Source organism: Anopheles maculipalpis, chromosome 2RL, assembly GCF_943734695.1.
Source record: "Anopheles maculipalpis chromosome 2RL, idAnoMacuDA_375_x, whole genome shotgun sequence".
NCBI lineage: Eukaryota > Metazoa > Arthropoda > Insecta > Diptera > Culicidae > Anopheles > Anopheles maculipalpis.
The window spans coordinates 32,432,765-32,450,713 of NC_064871.1; the positions used below are offsets into that span (position 1 = coordinate 32,432,765).

At 43.9% G+C, this 17,949-nt stretch overlaps 3 protein-coding genes across 3 annotated transcripts in view; 2 read left to right on the top strand and 1 right to left on the bottom strand.

Moving 5' to 3' along the window:
• The window catches only part of LOC126558283 (serine protease snake-like), a 483,926-nt gene that overhangs the window by 8,198 nt on the left and 457,779 nt on the right, over positions 1 to 17,949 (top strand). The gene's annotated exons all lie outside the window — the stretch shown is intronic.
• On the top strand, positions 260 to 7,629 carry LOC126556918 (uncharacterized). The gene is made up of 5 exons (XM_050212477.1): positions 260 to 386; positions 4,358 to 4,573; positions 4,654 to 4,826; positions 4,888 to 7,165; positions 7,246 to 7,629. The coding sequence occupies exons 1-5, from the start codon at positions 260 to 262 to the stop codon at positions 7,473 to 7,475; spliced, it is 3,024 nt and encodes a 1,007-aa protein (XP_050068434.1). The 3' UTR covers positions 7,476 to 7,629.
• The window catches only part of LOC126559705 (ataxin-2 homolog), a 111,423-nt gene continuing 110,040 nt past the window's right edge, over positions 16,567 to 17,949 (bottom strand). The window contains exons 5-6 of the mRNA XM_050215876.1: positions 17,257 to 17,543; positions 16,567 to 17,086 (exon numbers count right to left, since the gene is read on the bottom strand). Coding sequence (XP_050071833.1) covers positions 16,626 to 17,086; positions 17,257 to 17,543 — 748 coding nt within the window. The 3' untranslated portion in view covers positions 16,567 to 16,625. The remainder of the gene's footprint in view (positions 17,087 to 17,256; positions 17,544 to 17,949) is intronic.

Below are 17,949 nucleotides of genomic sequence, written 5' to 3' on the forward strand. Positions count from 1 at the left end.
TAACGGTTTTGCTAATTGTTTTTACACGCTTTGCTTGCTCTGGGATTATACATTTTTTCATAAACAGTTATAGAAGGTTTGGATTTTTGTATTCATTTTTCATACTCTTTCTTTTTCTTGACAGGAATTTTCTGAGGATTCTCTGAGCAGCTCGTGATAGATGATGTGACACATGCGGAACGGTGAACAAGAGTGTCAAAGCGGACAGAAACTGCCGTCCAGTAAAGATAAGAGTATCAACCGACCCCCCAACGGAACTATGTATATCAGCAATAGTGTGTTAACTGTTGGGCTTCAATATAGCCGAATGCCCCTAGTAACTGCCACCGTTGCGATCATCTTGTCGCTGATGGTTCAAACCTGCCACTCGCAAAGTGTCATCACAGGTAAGCTACACAGGGTCACAAAATCAAGAATCAACAGACGATCGATGAATCGTGGAATTGATAAACCGAAAAGTCCCCTCCAATTTAACTTACCGCAGCTCGTATCGCTTCTTCCAACCGCAAAGAGGAAGCTGACAACTTAAAGTGTTCCGTGCAGTAGGGTCGTCAATATTCAACCAACGATTTCACCCGATGCATAAAGATAAAAAAAAGCACTGTCACGGTGGAGAATTCTGCGGGATTTACCATCCGCTTTTGGCGGTCGAAAACATCCCGGAAGATCATCTTCCAAACAGATATCCGATAGAAACTGGTTTTGTTGGATGATGTGGTGTTGCGTGTGGTTTTTGAGGTCTTCGGCATACTATAAGTAATTGACCGTAATGTGTGATTTCGGTATCTTCCTGCAAGATAGTATTAGAACCTTTAAAAAGAGAGGGACTTTTTGAGGTTTTTTTTAAACCACAAGGAAATCCACGGGACAAGTGGGAGACTGTGGAATGCAAGTCATCGTGCTCTGATGATTTGCAATCGATTAGTGCTAATTGATTTTTCACAAAGACAAACAGTTCTTAAACACCTCCTATGTAGTCAAGCGTGTCTAAGATAATGAAAAGAATTTTTTAAACACTTTTTTCAGGTCATCCTTTAAACGCACGTGCTCCATTGCATGATGTCTTTCATCTCCTATCACATCTGCTGTAAACCGGTCACACTTAGACATTGCTCGATTCCCGGTTTTACCGGTATGGCGATGGCCAGCTTACGCACCGCCCCAAACGAGATACGCACATGGATGGCGTCATTGTGGTCCACAAGCCGGCACTAGAACCGGAGCACAGCGGGACCATTGGGCAGCCTGCACACTTGAAGCTGCTCGTTTGGCGCGTGTTAACGGTTGCGATCACCACGTTCTTGGACATTCCAACGCGCGTGACTTGTGCGCAGCTCCGTCACAGATCGTTGATCGCGTGAGGCAGTGAAACCCTTTTATGATTCACGCTACTACCATCAATGCGGTATGCCGCCGGTTGACTACGATCGGGAAGTAAAGCGGCGAAGAAAAGCGCCCCGGGTGTGTTAATACATACTACGGGGGGATCGTTGATACTGCATTAAATGGGCAGCAATTAATTTGGACATCAAGAAGGTGCCACCGTATGCTTGTACGCTTCGTTCGTTCGAAATCGATTACAACCAGTTCTTAGTTGTCTGATTTCTCCTGCTTGTCCATGCGATATACGAACTGGAACGAGCGCTTTTCGCAACGAGAACTGTTTCTTCTTGGAAGTTATAGGCTCGGTGGGTAAAGTGGGTTTTGCACGCGGACATCCTGCCGGTCGCTAATCAGAATGTGCTTTGCCGGTATCCATCCGGTAGCGGTGTCCATTCACTTTTTATGTGGTTCGTGAATTGTAATTGTGATTTTCTAATGTCGAAAAATTATATACCTCCACATTCAACCGGAACTGCATGCCAATCTGGTTGCGCGGTTTTTTATTTAAGAACTGCTCCTAGACCAGATGTGGTTCGCTAATTTATGCGACAAATAAATAAATGCGCGAATGTGTCTCGTTGGCCCTCGAAGCTGTTCTATTTGAACCTTACAACACTCACCAGATCTTGATTTAATCCAAAAGTAGTTTTTTTTATTGCCGAAGGCTTCATTTAGCTTGCGGAGATGAATAGTCGTAAAACAGTTTTATGATTGATGAATGAATCCTGGACGGGCTCAATTAATGGACTCTCGCTTCACCGCAGGAAGCCTCATTAGAGGTACAAATCGGCCGTGGGGTAATTGGAAGGTGTTGTGAGGTCTTTTAAGAACAAGCATCCAACAGTCTGTGCATCTCGGAACCGTGGCGAACGAAACGAGGTCCACGGTCAAGGTTGGGGTCCATGGTGAGATGCTTTGGGGACGATCACGTACGCCCGGCTCTACATATGATGGTGCATGTGTGTTTGGAACGTTCACACGCAACGGTCGATCAGCAGGTTGCGATAGTGTTGTGGCAGTCAGGTGTGCTGTGGAAGTGACTTGATCGTGTGAACTTACAACACACACAGTGGTAGCGGGTTGCCAATTCGATCGCGGTTTGTAGCAATCTACTGTTATCGTACGCGTTGCCTCAGATTTGCTTTGTTTCTTGCTGATGATCGGCATGCTTAGACAGCAACACCCAGAGGGTGTGGGATTATATGCCTGTGTCAATTCTAGGGCACTCTAGGGCGCTTTATCCATTATCAGTGCTCATCAATCGTAGGCACTATACTAAGAAGCTTAAAGTCGTTTGCGAATAATTAGAAAGATAATTCGATTCATAATGGGACTAAGTGCATCACAGATGAAATTATAATCGCTCCAGCTTGTATTACCAGTATAGTATCTAACTGATAAGCCAGTTGCGGGGTACTCTAAATAAAAGTTAAAAAGTAATTATTTTCAACTATTATTAGTTAACTTTTTATATGCATAAAAAACCCTCGCTAAGTACACAGAACACAGATAGTATCTCGTCAAACACGTTTGTGATACACTTTATATTCTGTATTGATCTGCGATACAATCAGGAACACGCCCCCGTACCTCGCAACCAGTAGTTAATTACCCTAATAGGCGATGAGTGTCACACGTTGCCACCTTCTGGTCTTACGGTAGCAACAATAAAAAATGCAACAGGTGCTACTACCGTATTCCTGACCGACTCTGCGCCAACTGATTGGCGGCTTAGGAAGGTTCGCCATGATGGATGTTGATTAAAATTTATTTGAATTTAACAGGCCCTCTTCACGCCGCTTGTTTCATCCGATTGTGCTGTGGATATTAATTATTTCAGCAAGCTAACACCTGCCTATCGCGATGGGCGCGTGGTTACACGATGGTGAATCGTGGAATGCATACTTTTTCGGTTACGCTTAAAGGCCGCTACGTTATCCAATGCATTTCGGTGACCTTCGCAGAGTTGTTAACACTGGAGGGCGAACTCTTGGATGCGTTGCTCGCCGAAGGGTGATCAGGGTTTAAGCTGAGTAGAGAGGGTTCTGTACTTAGTACGCATAGCGCCATAAGACTTAGTGCAGACCATTATTGCGCGAAGGCTATCCGGAAGAACCATCGACCGACCAGCTGCTGTATCATCACGTCCCATTGTGTGAAGGTTTTCGGTGTTTCGTGCTCATATACCTCACATCGTTACAATCGTTATCAAATCTTTTGCCCCCAACATCAAATCCTTCAAGCTTCCAGCCCCTGGGGTGGTGGTTACCATGTAATGTACGGCATCCACTGTACCATCATCAGCTCGTGGGAGGTCATCGCTATCATTCAGATGCGTTTGGTATACAATCAGACGGGTTGTTGTATGTGCCCTTAGAGTACAGTAGCACAACAAAGTGCCTTGACAATGATCAGCGATTTTTCGCACTTGACACGCGCTCACTCGAACATGTCGTACCGGAATGTTTACGGATACTGTGTTGTGAATTTAAATTAGATAACCGCGTTGTTGCGCGGCGGTTGGAGTGTTCGGCAGTCTAAAACACAGATGTGATGTTGCAGCTATCATTTAGATAATGGTTCGATAATCGAATGGTTTCATCACATTAGCTTTTGAGCTGTTGGTGAAATTATTAGGTAATCTTATGGTGTCTGCGAAAACGTCTAATTTTAAATGTTTAATTTCACATTTGGGAATGAATGCTGAGAACGCAAATATGACAAATTGAGATCTAATGTTTCTCGCTTGAGCGCCTCTGCGGATCTGTCTATGCTGTCTTTGAACGATAACCGCATCCGTCTTGTTACTCATCCAGGTTTCACACGGCATGATAATCAGCTGTTCAGTTAATAGATTGATCATCATTAGAAGATGGGTCACAGTACAGGGTGGTTCCTAGCAAAAGTCATCTTAAAACACTAATATATTAATAAAGACTCTTTCGACTTTTCTCCAATGAAACGCTCACTACAGATTGCGATCCGAGTAAATGCCAACCACTATCAAACATTTCGGAAACATCGCTAGAACCAGGACAACGGATACGTCGCGAGTTGGACCCGTGCTGTGAGATCCTTCGACTGTACTGTGACACTAGCGCTTGTCCACCAGCGATAGAGTTTTGTGATGCAGAACGAACTATTCGCCCTATAACTACTGCCGGAACATGCTGTACACTGCAGCGTTGTGGTTGGTGAAACTTCCTTTTTCTTAAGACAATTTCTGAAATTTATATGGACACTGAAACTTCCTTTTTTTTCCTATTGCAGAAAACTTTTGTGACGTGTACGCTGATGGGGAAATTACGACGAGATCGGTCGGCGAGAAGTGGTTCAATATGGTCAATGAAACCACCTGTATGAACTACGAGTGTTTGCGAAATGAGGCAAACGAAACATTCATCAATTCTATTGGCATACAGTGTAACACAACGTGTCCGGAGGTAATTAAATGTTGTCTTGAGACTATGTGCGCACTTATTAAAAATGAAACATTCGTTGCAGGGTTTTGAGCCGCTGATCTCACATCAACATTGCTGTCCTCAGTGCGTTCAGGCACAGTGCAAGTTTGATGATCAGTTCTACCGCGAGGCACAATCGTGGGCTAGTCCTGACGGGTGTCTGCTTTATCGGTGCGTTAAGGAGAGTGGTTTCCTTTCGATCAGCTCAAGCCGCAAGCAGTGCCCACCGGTAGGAAGTTGCCCCGACCAGTATATTGTTGAGCGTGATTGCTGCAAGGTGTGTAATTACACCGAATCAAAAATGGTGCCAGAGCCGACGACAGCTTCTTCAACGGAGCAAGAAGAAGGGGTTGATTTCTACGAGGAACAGAGCTACAGCAATCATCCCTGCAAGAGGGTATGCACGCTGGGACGTAGGCCGGAAACTTGTTACTATCGTTTCCGTCTCGAATGGTATCGTACACTTAGTAAGGCCTGCTACAACTGTCCCTACAATGCTACCGACTGTTCGCGACCGCATTGCATCGCTGGAGATGGTGTGCGAAGAAACGTGGCCGTTATTAACCGGATGATGCCAGGTCCAGCCATTGAGGTGTGTGAGAATGATATAATTGTGGTGGACGTGGAGAACCATCTGATGGGCGAAAGCACAACCATCCATTGGCACGGTTTGCATCAGAGGCGTACTCCGTACATGGATGGTGTTCCGCACGTTTCGCAGTGTCCCATCAGTCCAGGCACTACGTTCCGGTACACGTTCCGAGCGGATAATCCGGGCACACACTTCTGGCACTCGCACACCGGTATGCAGCGTGGTGATGGTGCGTTCGGAGCCTTGATCATTCGCAAGGATAATGATATACATGAATTGATGTACGATCACGATCTGTCCGAGCACGTGATTACGGTACAGGATTGGGGTCACGAGCAGGGTGTCTCCTTGTTTGCCGCACATCATCATTCGACCGGTGATAATAAACCGCCGAACTTGTTGATCAATGGACGAGGCAAGTATTTCCAGCGGTTCTCTAAGACCACACCACTAGGAACGTCTACGACTACTCTCGATCCGATATCAGAAGAGGACCCTTCAGTAACAACTCAACCAGAAACGATTCCAGTGGAAGACACAACGATAGTCGAGGATGAGCAGACAACGATGGAACCATCTGCAACTGCTCTGGATGAAGTAGAGCTACTGCAAGCTAGTAGCAATAACATTAAAACAGTGCTCCATTCGAACGATGTGCGACACCGAACCAAGCGACAATCGCGAACGGTAAACTTTAATGCCGTTGTTGTTCCGGAATCGCAACACATTCCCTTGAGTGTGTTTTACGTCGATAAGGGTCGCCGGTATCGCTTCCGACTAATTAATGCTGAATTTCTCAATTGCCCAGTGGAGTTGTCTATCGAGAATCACAACCTTACGGTTATTTCGTCGGACGGGTTCGGTATACAGCCGCTGGAGGATCTTGGCTCTTTCGTCAGTTACGCGGGAGAACGGTTCGATTTTGTAATCAAAGCTAACCAACCGATCGGTAACTATCTGATTCGGTTCCGTGGACTGATGGATTGTGATGAGCGATTTACTTCGGCGTACCAGTTCGCCGTGCTACGATATCGGGGAGCTCCAGAGGACACTGAGTATGAATCGTGGCCACCATATGATTATGAGGCACCGGGCGTACAGCTTAACTCACTGAATAGAGGTCCCGGGGCAGAGAACGTGATAACAATTTCCGAAACGAACGCACTGGATCAGGAAGATTTATTACTACTGCGCGACAAAACGGATTACAAATTCTACGTGTATTACGATTTTTACGGCAAGGACAATCCTCACTTCCATGTACCATCGTTGTACGGCTTTCAGCAGGTGATCAATAACACGAACCGGCTGTATACACCACAGTTGAATCATATTTCAATGCGTATGCCATCGATACCGTTCCTGCCGGGTAAGGATGTGCTGGATGAGAGCCAGTTCTGTAACGAGACGAGTGTACGTGATCGCAACTGTCGGGAGGAGTTTTGCGAGTGTAGTCATGTGATTCAGATTCCACTTCATGCCACGGTGGAAATGGTGATGATCGACGAGGGATACACGTTCGATGCGAATCATCCATTTCATCTGCATGGCCATGCGTTCCGTGTGGTGGGAATGGACCGCGTAAGTCGCAACACAACCGTGGAGGACATTCGTCGTATGGATGAGGAGGGTTTGTTACCGAGAAGGCTTAAGAAGGCTCCGATCAAGGACACGGTGACCATTCCTGACGGTGGCTATACAATCATCCGTTTCATTGCGAATAATCCTGGTTAGTATTTTTTGACCATAATTTTGGGTTCTTCCTTCTCAAATTTTTACTAACGGCTTACTGGTCTCTCCGTATTGCAGGATATTGGCTATTTCACTGTCACATTGAGTTCCATGCAGAGATCGGTATGTCACTAGTGCTGAAGGTTGGTGACAGTTCCGAAATGCTCCCGGTTCCCGCAAACTTTCCCACCTGTTACGACTTTAAACCGAAGCTAGGAGAGCTCGGCAGCGGAACGGGTTCGACCAGATTCACCTTATCACTGCTTCTGTTAGTGTCTGTGGTGCAGACACTACACCGACTCCTATAAGCAACAACCTGAACAAACAATTTGTGATATTAGACGCTTCCGAACGGACTCAAGTATTTCGTTCGACCATAGTATTATCTGGCCACGGAGAGGTCGCTTCGTGGAGGCCTTAAGTTATGACTCATTCGCGTACGCTTAAGCTGTTAGATTACGAAGCACCACCGCTTCTTAAGCATTGCCACCGTACAAATATAAGTGCTCTTACACAAAACGTGGAACTAAATAAAGTTTACCGAATCGCTACAAAGCCTATGTGAGTGGGGTTGTGTCTGGTTTTCGAGTTTTCCCTCCTGCACGTCCTGCAGACAATAAACTGGGGTGGCCGCATTTCATCTGCATTTGACACGCCCATTCGTTTGTGCGTACGGGGTTCTGGTTCTGATGTATCTCGCCGATTCCCGCCTGCGGACCAGTAAACATTGGAAGTTTTAGTTCCTTTAATCGTTCAGCAATCGTTAGCTGTATTCCTTCGGCATTTCTTCTGTGGTTTTCTGTTTCAAACAATACTACGACCCACCCTGGACGAGCGTCAAACATGCATGGTGCAGAAAAACATCACGCAAAAGCGAATTGTTTGGGTGACTTTCTGCCTGAGAATGGGTCAGTTTAGCTCCATGGGGGGTATGAGTTGGAGGGTTGATGCTGCAAATGATGGGTAAATCGATATCGTGCAGACTTTCAGCACCCTTTCGGTGCAAAATGGCCCGCATGCGCCCTGTTAGCGGACGCGGGTTGATGCTTTTATGCTGTTTTTAAGGGAAAATGTAGTCTCCGAGAGCATTGCAGGTGCAGAAAAATGAATGCGGGCAAATGACTAGCATTGGGGTTTCTATACCGTTAAATACAGCCAAACAATTTGCTACGACGTCCTTTAAAAAAAAAAGGTATAAAAATATTAATTTAAAAAATGAGCGCAGAGCTAAGTTTTTATAGTTATAGTTACTTGATATCAATAAGTCTAGTAAGTCATTAGAAGGCCGGCTTGATCAAGCAGGAGGAAAAGCTAAGAATAAGTACTCTTTATCTTAGTCCGTATGGACAAAGTGTTAGTTCTTCTTTTGTCCTCATTCCCTTCGGTATCCATTTGGTATAGAAAATAAAAATTTAATAAGACATCATTTGGAGTGATGTTATGACTTATGGAAGCAAACCCACAACAATTATTATCCTTTCCCACGCAGTTCCTTCAAATGATATCGGGCCGCCGCTCCTAGCTGTATTTAAAATCTCAACCAATCTGTCCGACTTACTTTTCTGAATTCATTCCAACTAATTTACATTCAAATCGAACTGCGGTGATGGAAATACGGCTTATTCCGAATCGTACACGCGGTACATCGGTTTTACAATTCTACCAGCCAACCTAATCCACTGTGGCCAATGTGCATTCCCACAAAGAACCGGGTTTTTCCCCTTTGAAACCGGTGTCCGTCTTTGTTGCGTGCCCTTTCATCCGATCCCCGATGACGGCGCGAACATCATTATCAGTGGATAAGTACGTCACGGGTCTGGGACGCAATGGGTAAGGCACAGGGAAAAAAGCAACAACCCAACAATTAAAACCACGAAAACATATTGAGAAGTGGAAGAGGGGAACAAAGCGAGTGAGAGGAAACATTATAAATATAATATTAAATGCAAATAAAAATAAATCCTAATCCAATTGAAGCTGGTAGGACAGTGCGGAAGGACAACCGTTCGGTCCCTTTCCGTTCGGCGAAGGGCACTTTCCGGAAATTGATTTCACACAACACAAACACACAGTGCGCGGTTAAGCTGACGCGAACGTCCAGCCGTTTGCAGGTACCTTCCTGCTATTTTCCATTGTGAACAGAACAGTGAGCCGCACCCTCCGCGGCACGGTGGTAGGACGAAATGCTAGATTTTTATCGCCTCGAGCGTATAAATACAACAATTTTCCGCCGGTGGCACAGGGTTCCAATGGTTTCGGCGCGTGTTTCCCACGTGTCGGTGACGATTGGTTTGGATGGCGATGGTTTTGGGTTTGTTTCCATTTTGCACCCGATGTGCTCTCAAGAATCTCGGGCAAGGGGTTTGGTTTACTTTGCACTTCATTGACGATTTGTCATGTCTCTATCAAGTGTGCGTGCAGGGTCACAGAGTGTTGTGTGGCGTTGTGAAGTGGAGAAAGCAACCGTATGGATTTCTGGGATGGATAAGATTTAGATGGATAAGAACATGGGAGTTGCTGCAGATACTCGACACCCTTGAAAGTTTAAATATAATGAATATTGTGTGTTTTGATCATTTTAACATGTTATATTCGCAGTTCATAGTACACGACGTGGAGCAGATCCCACCAAGAACAATGGTTTTCTTTCACATTCCCTTAGCTTAGGAGCTTATGATGTTCCCTAACCTCCTAAGCTCTTCTCTCCGGCGAAGCCCCTCCTCGCCGACAAGGACCCCTGTCGGTCGCCCAGTCCATACTCATAGACTCATAGACGGGCGCTTAATCTCCTCGGTATTGGAGGTGCTACTATATATCAGGATGACGAATAATTATGATAGGATGATCCTAAAAAACTGTTATCTTTTCAAAAACTTCTAAACAACTTTAAGAAATATTGAGCACAAAACACATCAACACGCTCACTGAAACCCGGAATAACATTCCGAAAAATTAATACTTTCAACAAACAAAACACACACACACACACATCGCCCATCCTGACCGGAACTAACGCCGTTCAACGAGGTAGAGGTGCCTTCCGGCGGTTCCGTCCCAATCCACAGCGCGTGCCGGTGTGTCGGCAGCATGAATCGCTATGCGTACGTTCTATACCAGTGCTATTGACATTGCTAATTTCTTCAAGTACCCTATAATTTATCGAGCACCTTCACACTGAACCCCTAGTGCCCTGTCACCACCGAACCACATACCGGCCCTTGTGAGGCGTGTCACAGGTCGCATGGAAGTGGCGGTTTCAAGTTTATGTATATGTCGGCCTCACCGATCCGATGACGGGTGCTATCGGTTGTTCGAAAGTAAAGCAGCAAAGGGTGACAATAGGTATGCTGTAACATGGTTCCGGTCATCCGGAGGGTGATGACGGATTTAGATATGGATATAATCGCTTCCTTTCGCTTTTAACATACGTTAGGGTCGGAATAGAAGGGAGATTCCGAAAGCGTTTGTGCTGAGATTTTATTTTTGTTTTGATGACTTCAATTAGTTTCGGGTTGCTGTGACAAATAGTGCGAGTGTGGGAAAATTTAATTTAGTGCATTAAAAGTGAAGGGATAACATTGAAAGAATTTGCTAAATGTGGTTACATCATTAGGATCGATTAGAACCCGATCGTATTAGTTGATGGATTGATGATTTCAAATTAAGACTTCCCAAGAGTTACCACTATCGTACTAGTTACTAGAACAGTGTTTTTGTGCTTCAAAAAATGAAATCTTTCATAATCACTAATTAGAACATCTAATAGAGTTTTGCACTGATACTTTTTCTTCACTAATCCCCAACATGGCCGAAACCTTAATGAGACTCAGTAATGACCAATATCGGAACTAGCCAATGCCAAATTGTAACCAAACGATCGGACCCCATTAACGTCATGTCATCAATCGATAAACGATTCTGACGCGTGCCTGGCGAATTGTTGCCGCACACCGTCCATTTAACACACGGTACACGATGCGACAAACAATTAATCACAATTATCGACCGCAAACCCCGCGAACGATTCAAAGCAGCGTTCACTATCTCCCATGCGCTCTGTAAGGATGCATCTTCCATCCGCTTACATCACATACACACCGGAGGGCTCCTTCTATCACAAAAGGCAATGAAACATATTTTTCCTCTCATTTCTTGGGATGTTCGGATGTAGGTTTTTTTTTTTTGTTGTAAGTTTCCCTCCTCCCAGAAGCATGACAGCATGACCTGTCTGACATGCGGTTCAGGCATCCCTCATTGCAAACACTATTCGCACAGGCACCCTTGGCAGCCCCTATTAATGCCGATCATTCGATGTTCGGGAGGGGTTAGTAGGACAACGGAATGGTAATGGCAAGTTTAAAATAATGTTTATCTTTCCCATGGTTTACGTCCGTGTTGATCCATTTATGCAGAGCAAAGTTAAAACTAAAATAATGTTTGGTACAAAAACAGATTTGGCCCTAAAAAGAGTTAATTGCACCAAGGAACGACTCTTGGAAGAGTAGCCGGTACGGCTAAAAGTTCAAAGAAATAAAAGGGCCTTAAGGAATAGGAGATTGGTTTGATCAAGATATGGCAGGATAGCGAAAAAACTTCAGATCTAAGGTGACCTGCTGTCGAACTAAACGCGAAGGTCTGGTCATTTACCAGTCAGAGGACCACTCGCGATGTGCTCAATGCTCAAAACATTGATGAATCATCAAACGATCAGTTCGACGAGGAGTCAGAGGCATCATTTGAAAGTAATATCATATTACTACCACCTAACATAGAGGAAACACATAAAAGCCGTCAGTTTAAGAGCAACAATGCACGAGACATCGATAAACTAGTAGGTTGAACTGCTAAAATGCAGAAGCACCACTTGAACCGAAAATTCGTTAAGGAAGCTATAGACTAGCAATTACAGGGTTATTCTTCTTCTTCTTTGCTTAACAAGACTTCCTGATACCACGTAGTTGGATATTCAATCCTCTCTGCAGGGGAACGGTCCGAATGGGATTTGAGTCCCGGTCCTCCCGTGTGATGACCGACGCTGAAGTCAAATCATCACCGAGTCGCCTCACAGGATTACTTTGGTGTTGAATATCACCTATAATATACCTTTCTTCCTGATTCTACAAGCTCGACTTGTCCCATTCGCCGACGAGATTAGTTAGAAACTATAAAAACGAAACGATTTCGAAACGGAAAATCAACTACGGACCAGAGCTACAAAATGCGACAAATATTGGAGAAGTTGGCTGGGGAGTAGATACATTCCTGTCATCTATTAACCGATTTCAAAGCGGCATACAACCAGGGCAAAAGTGTACCACACAAGCCCATTTGGAATACCGGCAGAGCGTACAAGTTTGTAAGAATTGTAAGACTGGTTGAAGTGAGTGAAAAACTCTCATGGCCATGTGCTACTTCCAAAAGGATAACACAAGGGCGATGGGTTTGCATGCTTCCCTACAATTTGGCGCTAGAGAGGTCCACCCGAGACTCGGATGGATGTAGTAGAAGTCTATCAAAGAATCGCGCAGGCCGCACAAAATCTCCGGGTGGAAATTACCGAGCCGAATATGGAATGATGGCATGGACCGCGAAGAGAAAATATAGATGGTCAACTTTGGTTTTGTTTAGCGTGATTTTTTTTATTATTTTTTCTGGTTTTTTGTTTCACTGAACGTTTGTTGCACTTTTTTCCTCTTTACATTCAAAGAATAAGAAAGTAAAAACAATAACATTTCTTGACGCCGGTAGCTGTATCCTGATAGAACCGTCCTCCGGTACAACAACCTCACACTCACAGACACACTTAATGCTCCGAAACGCCGAAGGTGCTTCCTATTGGTAAACAGTGATGTGCGCTATCCGTGATGATGTGTTACGTTTGCATCCTATCCTTTCGTCAAATAGTTATTTCTCTTCTAGATTCATTCGATTTTCCGTTGACCCGTTAACACGGTTCTACTCAGGCGACACACAGGCGTTTGTTTGTAGATGAAAAACAAATAAAAACAAAAAAGATTTAACAATGTGTGTCCAGCTTTTGCACGGTTCTCCCTCACGGTAAGCTCTCTCGACTGTGCCTTTCAAACTCAACACTCTTACGATCCTCAATCCTTCCCAATCCGCTTCTTGCTGACATGCAACTTTGCATCCTCTGCAAGAACCAATCATATCTCTTTTTCTCTCTGGCAGGTGGCGGCATTCAGTTAAACTGCATATTAGCGATATTCTTTCTATTTCCCTCTCATGGTTTTTTCAACATAAAACATAACTTCACACAGAGCGAGAGTTTCTGACTGACGGATGTAACATATATGTTTGTGGAACAGTACGAATAATTCTGTCAATGTATGTGCTTTGTAGAGAGGAAGGAAAATAGCAATTTGAATTTTGAATTGGTTGCAATGGCCTGTACGGCACGTGTTGTTCTTGATCGAACATTTCCTCGGCGCTACGGCATTCGTTTGATGTGTTCTTCTGCTTCATTCACTTCTGATACAAGGTATTTTTTTAATTACTCTGCCCTAGATGGGGGTTGTATTTCCCCACTAGTGTTGTTTTTAAAGTTGATCACTTCTCTCAATTTAATCACGTTTTACTCTTCTATCGAAGATTGGTTTCTTTCTTCTCGGTTTTTCGGTCATATAATTTACATCTCGCCTTATCTCCTCAGTTGCAGACAAAAATTCTCACGCAATGAATTTTTCTGTCGTTTTTTCCTTTCTATCTCTCTGTCTCTTATCTGGTTCACTGTTGTGTGTCTTTGATACTCTTCTTTTACCATTCTCAGTTTTGTTGATCTTGTTTTCTTTTTAACTGCATAGAATTCTTACGTTTCAACATGTCTAACATGTTGTTCTTGCTTATTTGCTTTTTGCAACTTTACTACTCTCTTGTATCAAGCACATTGCTTACCTTCGTTTGATATCTTTCATCCGGTTCAATTCATTCATTCCTCCATTCAATACTCATCTCAATTGTCAACTCAATAGCACCGAACCTATATCTTCTTTCTCGCTGTCATTAGTCTAGTTTAGTAGTAGTTCACCACAGTCGCACAACTTGCTAAAGTAGTCTCGTTCCGTTACACACCTTCGTGTAAATCAAGTCCTTCAAACTAGCTAAAATTAGTTTGTTGTTCTATACTGTATTGCTAAATGTGTTTGCGATCTTACTTGTATTCTGCAAATACGCCAGCAATATCGGGATTTGAGTGAACCTAGATGCTTTTGCCTTTTTTTTTTTTCGTTTGTTCACGGGGACGCATGGTTTACACCCTCTCCTTCTCACGTCTCTGAGTATGGATTTGTCTAATAATTATTTGCCATATTTCTGCATCGATTATGCCTCGTCGTTTGGTGCCCAAAAAAATTGGGACATTCAATAAATTAAATTTATTGCCTACCGTGTTTTACGCTTGACGCAACACAAACTTTCTCATTCAAACTATCGTCAAACGCCGCTTCTTTTAGTCACTTTCACGCGAATTTTCGCACTGTTCTTTTTTTTCCTGCCTGCAATTGCAAGCCATCCTAATAATTTGCTTCTTTGTACATATCCAATAGCTATCTCTCCGCTTCCGACACAAGCAGTTACGGAAGAATTGCCTTTTGCTAAATTACCTTATCTAGAATTCCATCGCGCGCATTCACTTACAACCATTCCTTTTTTTCACATTCCATTGCCACATTCATACAGTTCATTCAAGCTTTGTTGTTTTTTACACAGCTAAGAGATTTCAACGTGTATCGACTCCGCTTCCATCGCGCTAGTTTTCCTACAGGATCAATTTTTTTCTCCCACTTGTATTCCATCCGCAGTTGTTGCTTATTCGCTCTGTTTTATCACTTACTTAGTTTAATTTGATTTATCTAATCATGTATTACTTTCCTAAGATACGGATGATTTTGTGTAGTGTTTGTGTGTGTGTGTGTTTTGTTCATTATTCGTCACAAACACTGCTGTACATAGAATTTCTTCACCAGCTGTACGCCTTTCCAAAGCATTGTAAAATGAGCGCATTCTGTCTTTTGGTTTGAACGACACGTTCCATCAAAGCAATGCTTTCTCTATCTGGCTCGCCTTTTCTTCGGGTCTTCTGCTTCATACTGTACAGCCCTACCATAACGCGATTCCTTTTATAGCATTCAAACCTAACTTTACCCTCAACCATTTTATATGATACATCCCTTTCAACATTCAACACTATTCATTCCACCCCGTTTTTTAATGTCTTACTCACTCGCGCGTACATTCGTGTGCGCCACCATCGTGTATATTTTACTTGTTTGACTATGAGCAAAACGAATACAGACAACTTCATTTCTCTACTGAGAAAGAAAAGAACCAACAAACAAGAGTGCTTACATTTTTACTACCACTTCTGCTTCGTTCGTGTCGAACTCCTCAATTGCTACGTACCGCAATATTATTAGTTATTCCCTCCCAAAAAAAGAAAAAAAAATCCACATTTCCGATGCACAAGTGAGCCAAAAGCCAAAAGTTTTATATTCCTGTTTTGCGATTATTTTTCGTACCACAATTAAACAGGATTTTTGAAAAACAATTGTCAAATTCATTCATTCAGCAAAAAACAAAATCACTCATGAACTTTTCGAATTTCCTCAACTTATCGAACAAAGATAATGACGAAGGATAGGTGAACCGTAACATTCCGTCACTAGTCGTCGTTCTCGCTTTTAAACACTGTCTTTCACGATTTTTTTTAGTAAGGAAATATGGAAAATATTTGGAAAAGGCTTCCTCCACCCACACACATAGCACAGGAAAGGGGAATGTGTTTGTGTCACAATTATCATAAAAAAAAACAAAACAAGCGATAATGTTTCGAAACCAAAACATTAAACCATTTCCTACTATAGTGCGGAGAATTGTATCAAATGGTATTTTAAAAAAAAATCTTGAAATTGTTCTCGCACTCTTCGCCAACTATTCGCAAAATAGTTTAATATAGTTTAAACTGTTTTTTTTTCTCCTTTTGGTAGCTTTTTTGGATTTCGAGTGACTACTGTCAGTGAGTCACAGCTACCCCTATTGACAAAATTGACTTAAAAACCACTATTAAGTGTTTTATCAATACAAATTTGCCTTAATAGTGTGTTCATTTGGCAGAGTTTGTCAATAGGGACTTCCTTTCACTTTACAACTCATATTCGTTCGAAATGTTGTTCGTCAGTTTCATCTTGTTTACGACTACTGTATAAAGTACTCTATGAACGCTTCCGAAGACAATGTACATGTATAATTCAGTTCGATAATCTTTCACACACCATTTAGCCTGGCTTCAAATGGTAAGTGTGTACAGCTTCTCCTGCGATCCTTCTTTGCACATCGATTCGTCGACCATTAACAGTACGCGCCTAATTTTTCAATACTTTCGCGTACGACGGATGGGGCGGAGGGCAACCGTTGGAACCGGGTGCACCAGCGGAGAACTTATGCTACTGTGCCGACGGATGCTGCGCAACGTGCATCACGTGCAGATTCTGCTGGTGGTGGTTTTGCTGCGGTGCCGACTGTATGTTTTGGTAGATGGTCGGCACGACCTGCGGCGGTACGATATTACACACCGGGATCGGGTACGGTGCCGGTTGCTGATGATGTACAGTTTGGTAGGTGGGTGGTCCACCACCGGCCGGCGACGGTTGTGGTCCCGGATGGTACTGTTGGTGCGGTTGGCCGGGCGAAGGTGTGGTCGATGGTGGCGTAGCGGCAAGATATTGGATCGGTGCCGGTTGAGCCGTATCGTAGATGCGGTACTGCTGATGGAATGGTGGTGCGGCCTGGAACTGTTGGGGGTGAATTGCCGGCGCGTACGGATTGATCATTTGCAGCGGGCTAGGCGCTAACAGTGGCTGCCCGGTTGCGGCCGCTACCTGCATCTGTGACGCACCGACTGGGACTGGAAAAAAACAAAGCGCGCGCAAAACAAAAGGGCAAGCGTTACTAACATTCAACGTGACCGGTGCTACGTCTTCTATCCGGGTATCGCGGCGCGTACACGGGCAGACATGAGAGACGTAGTTCCCGGTGAAAAGAGGTTGAGAGTTTTTGTTGGATTTTCTTGCGTACAAATGTCATTCCGGTAGCTACCTTGTCGGCCATTCCGGATGCGCGTCTGCTGGGCCACCTGCTGGTGCTGTTGGGCGGTTTGGAATGAGGACGGATTCACCACGTACTGCATGACGAACTGCTGCGGAAGGACATGCTGTGATGGTGGCTGGAAGGAGCCCTGCGTTAGCGCGGCTGGGCCCGGCGTTTGCGGCGTGTGCGGGCTAGAAGACGTGTGACTTTTCAGTGGGCGTGCGAAATAAGGATTACCATTAATGATACTTATGTTACTGTTAGTGTTTGGTGGTCTAGCGTTAGCAGAAACGGTAAGTTATAGATAGTTTTGATTATTAATGGCATATTATTGGTTTCGTTTTGATTTTTGTTTTTATAATTATATCACGATTATTCGTAATAGTTCATTCGGTTCCGTTTTGCAATTATGAAGATTTTTTTTGGTAACCGAGAGATATCAAAAGACGTTGATCGTTCGAATTTAGTTTCATTTTTGTGAGTTTTTTTTGTATCCCGAATTGTAATCCAGGCAGAGACGCGCGCGCGCACACACAGACGGTTGGGTGTTGGTGGAAGGGCACATATTTGGCACGGGCACATGTGAGGATGTGATTGATGGTTGTTGTGATGGTGGTGGTGGTGATTGTGGTGATCATGGTCGTGGTAAAAAAATTAGTGTGTTAAAAAAGGGATTTTTTA

What these genes read in the sequence shown, in the direction of transcription:
- LOC126556918 (XM_050212477.1), top strand. Translation starts at nt 260, where the DNA reads ATGTATATCAGCAATAGTGTGTTAACTGTTGGGCTTCAATATAGCCGA. An exon ending in GTAACACAACGTGTCCGGAG is followed by an intron (nt 4,827 to 4,887) that starts GTAATTAAATGT and finishes CATTCGTTGCAG; the next exon opens with GGTTTTGAGCCGCTGATCTC. An exon ending in TTTCATTGCGAATAATCCTG is followed by an intron (nt 7,166 to 7,245) that starts GTTAGTATTTTT and finishes TCCGTATTGCAG; the next exon opens with GATATTGGCTATTTCACTGT.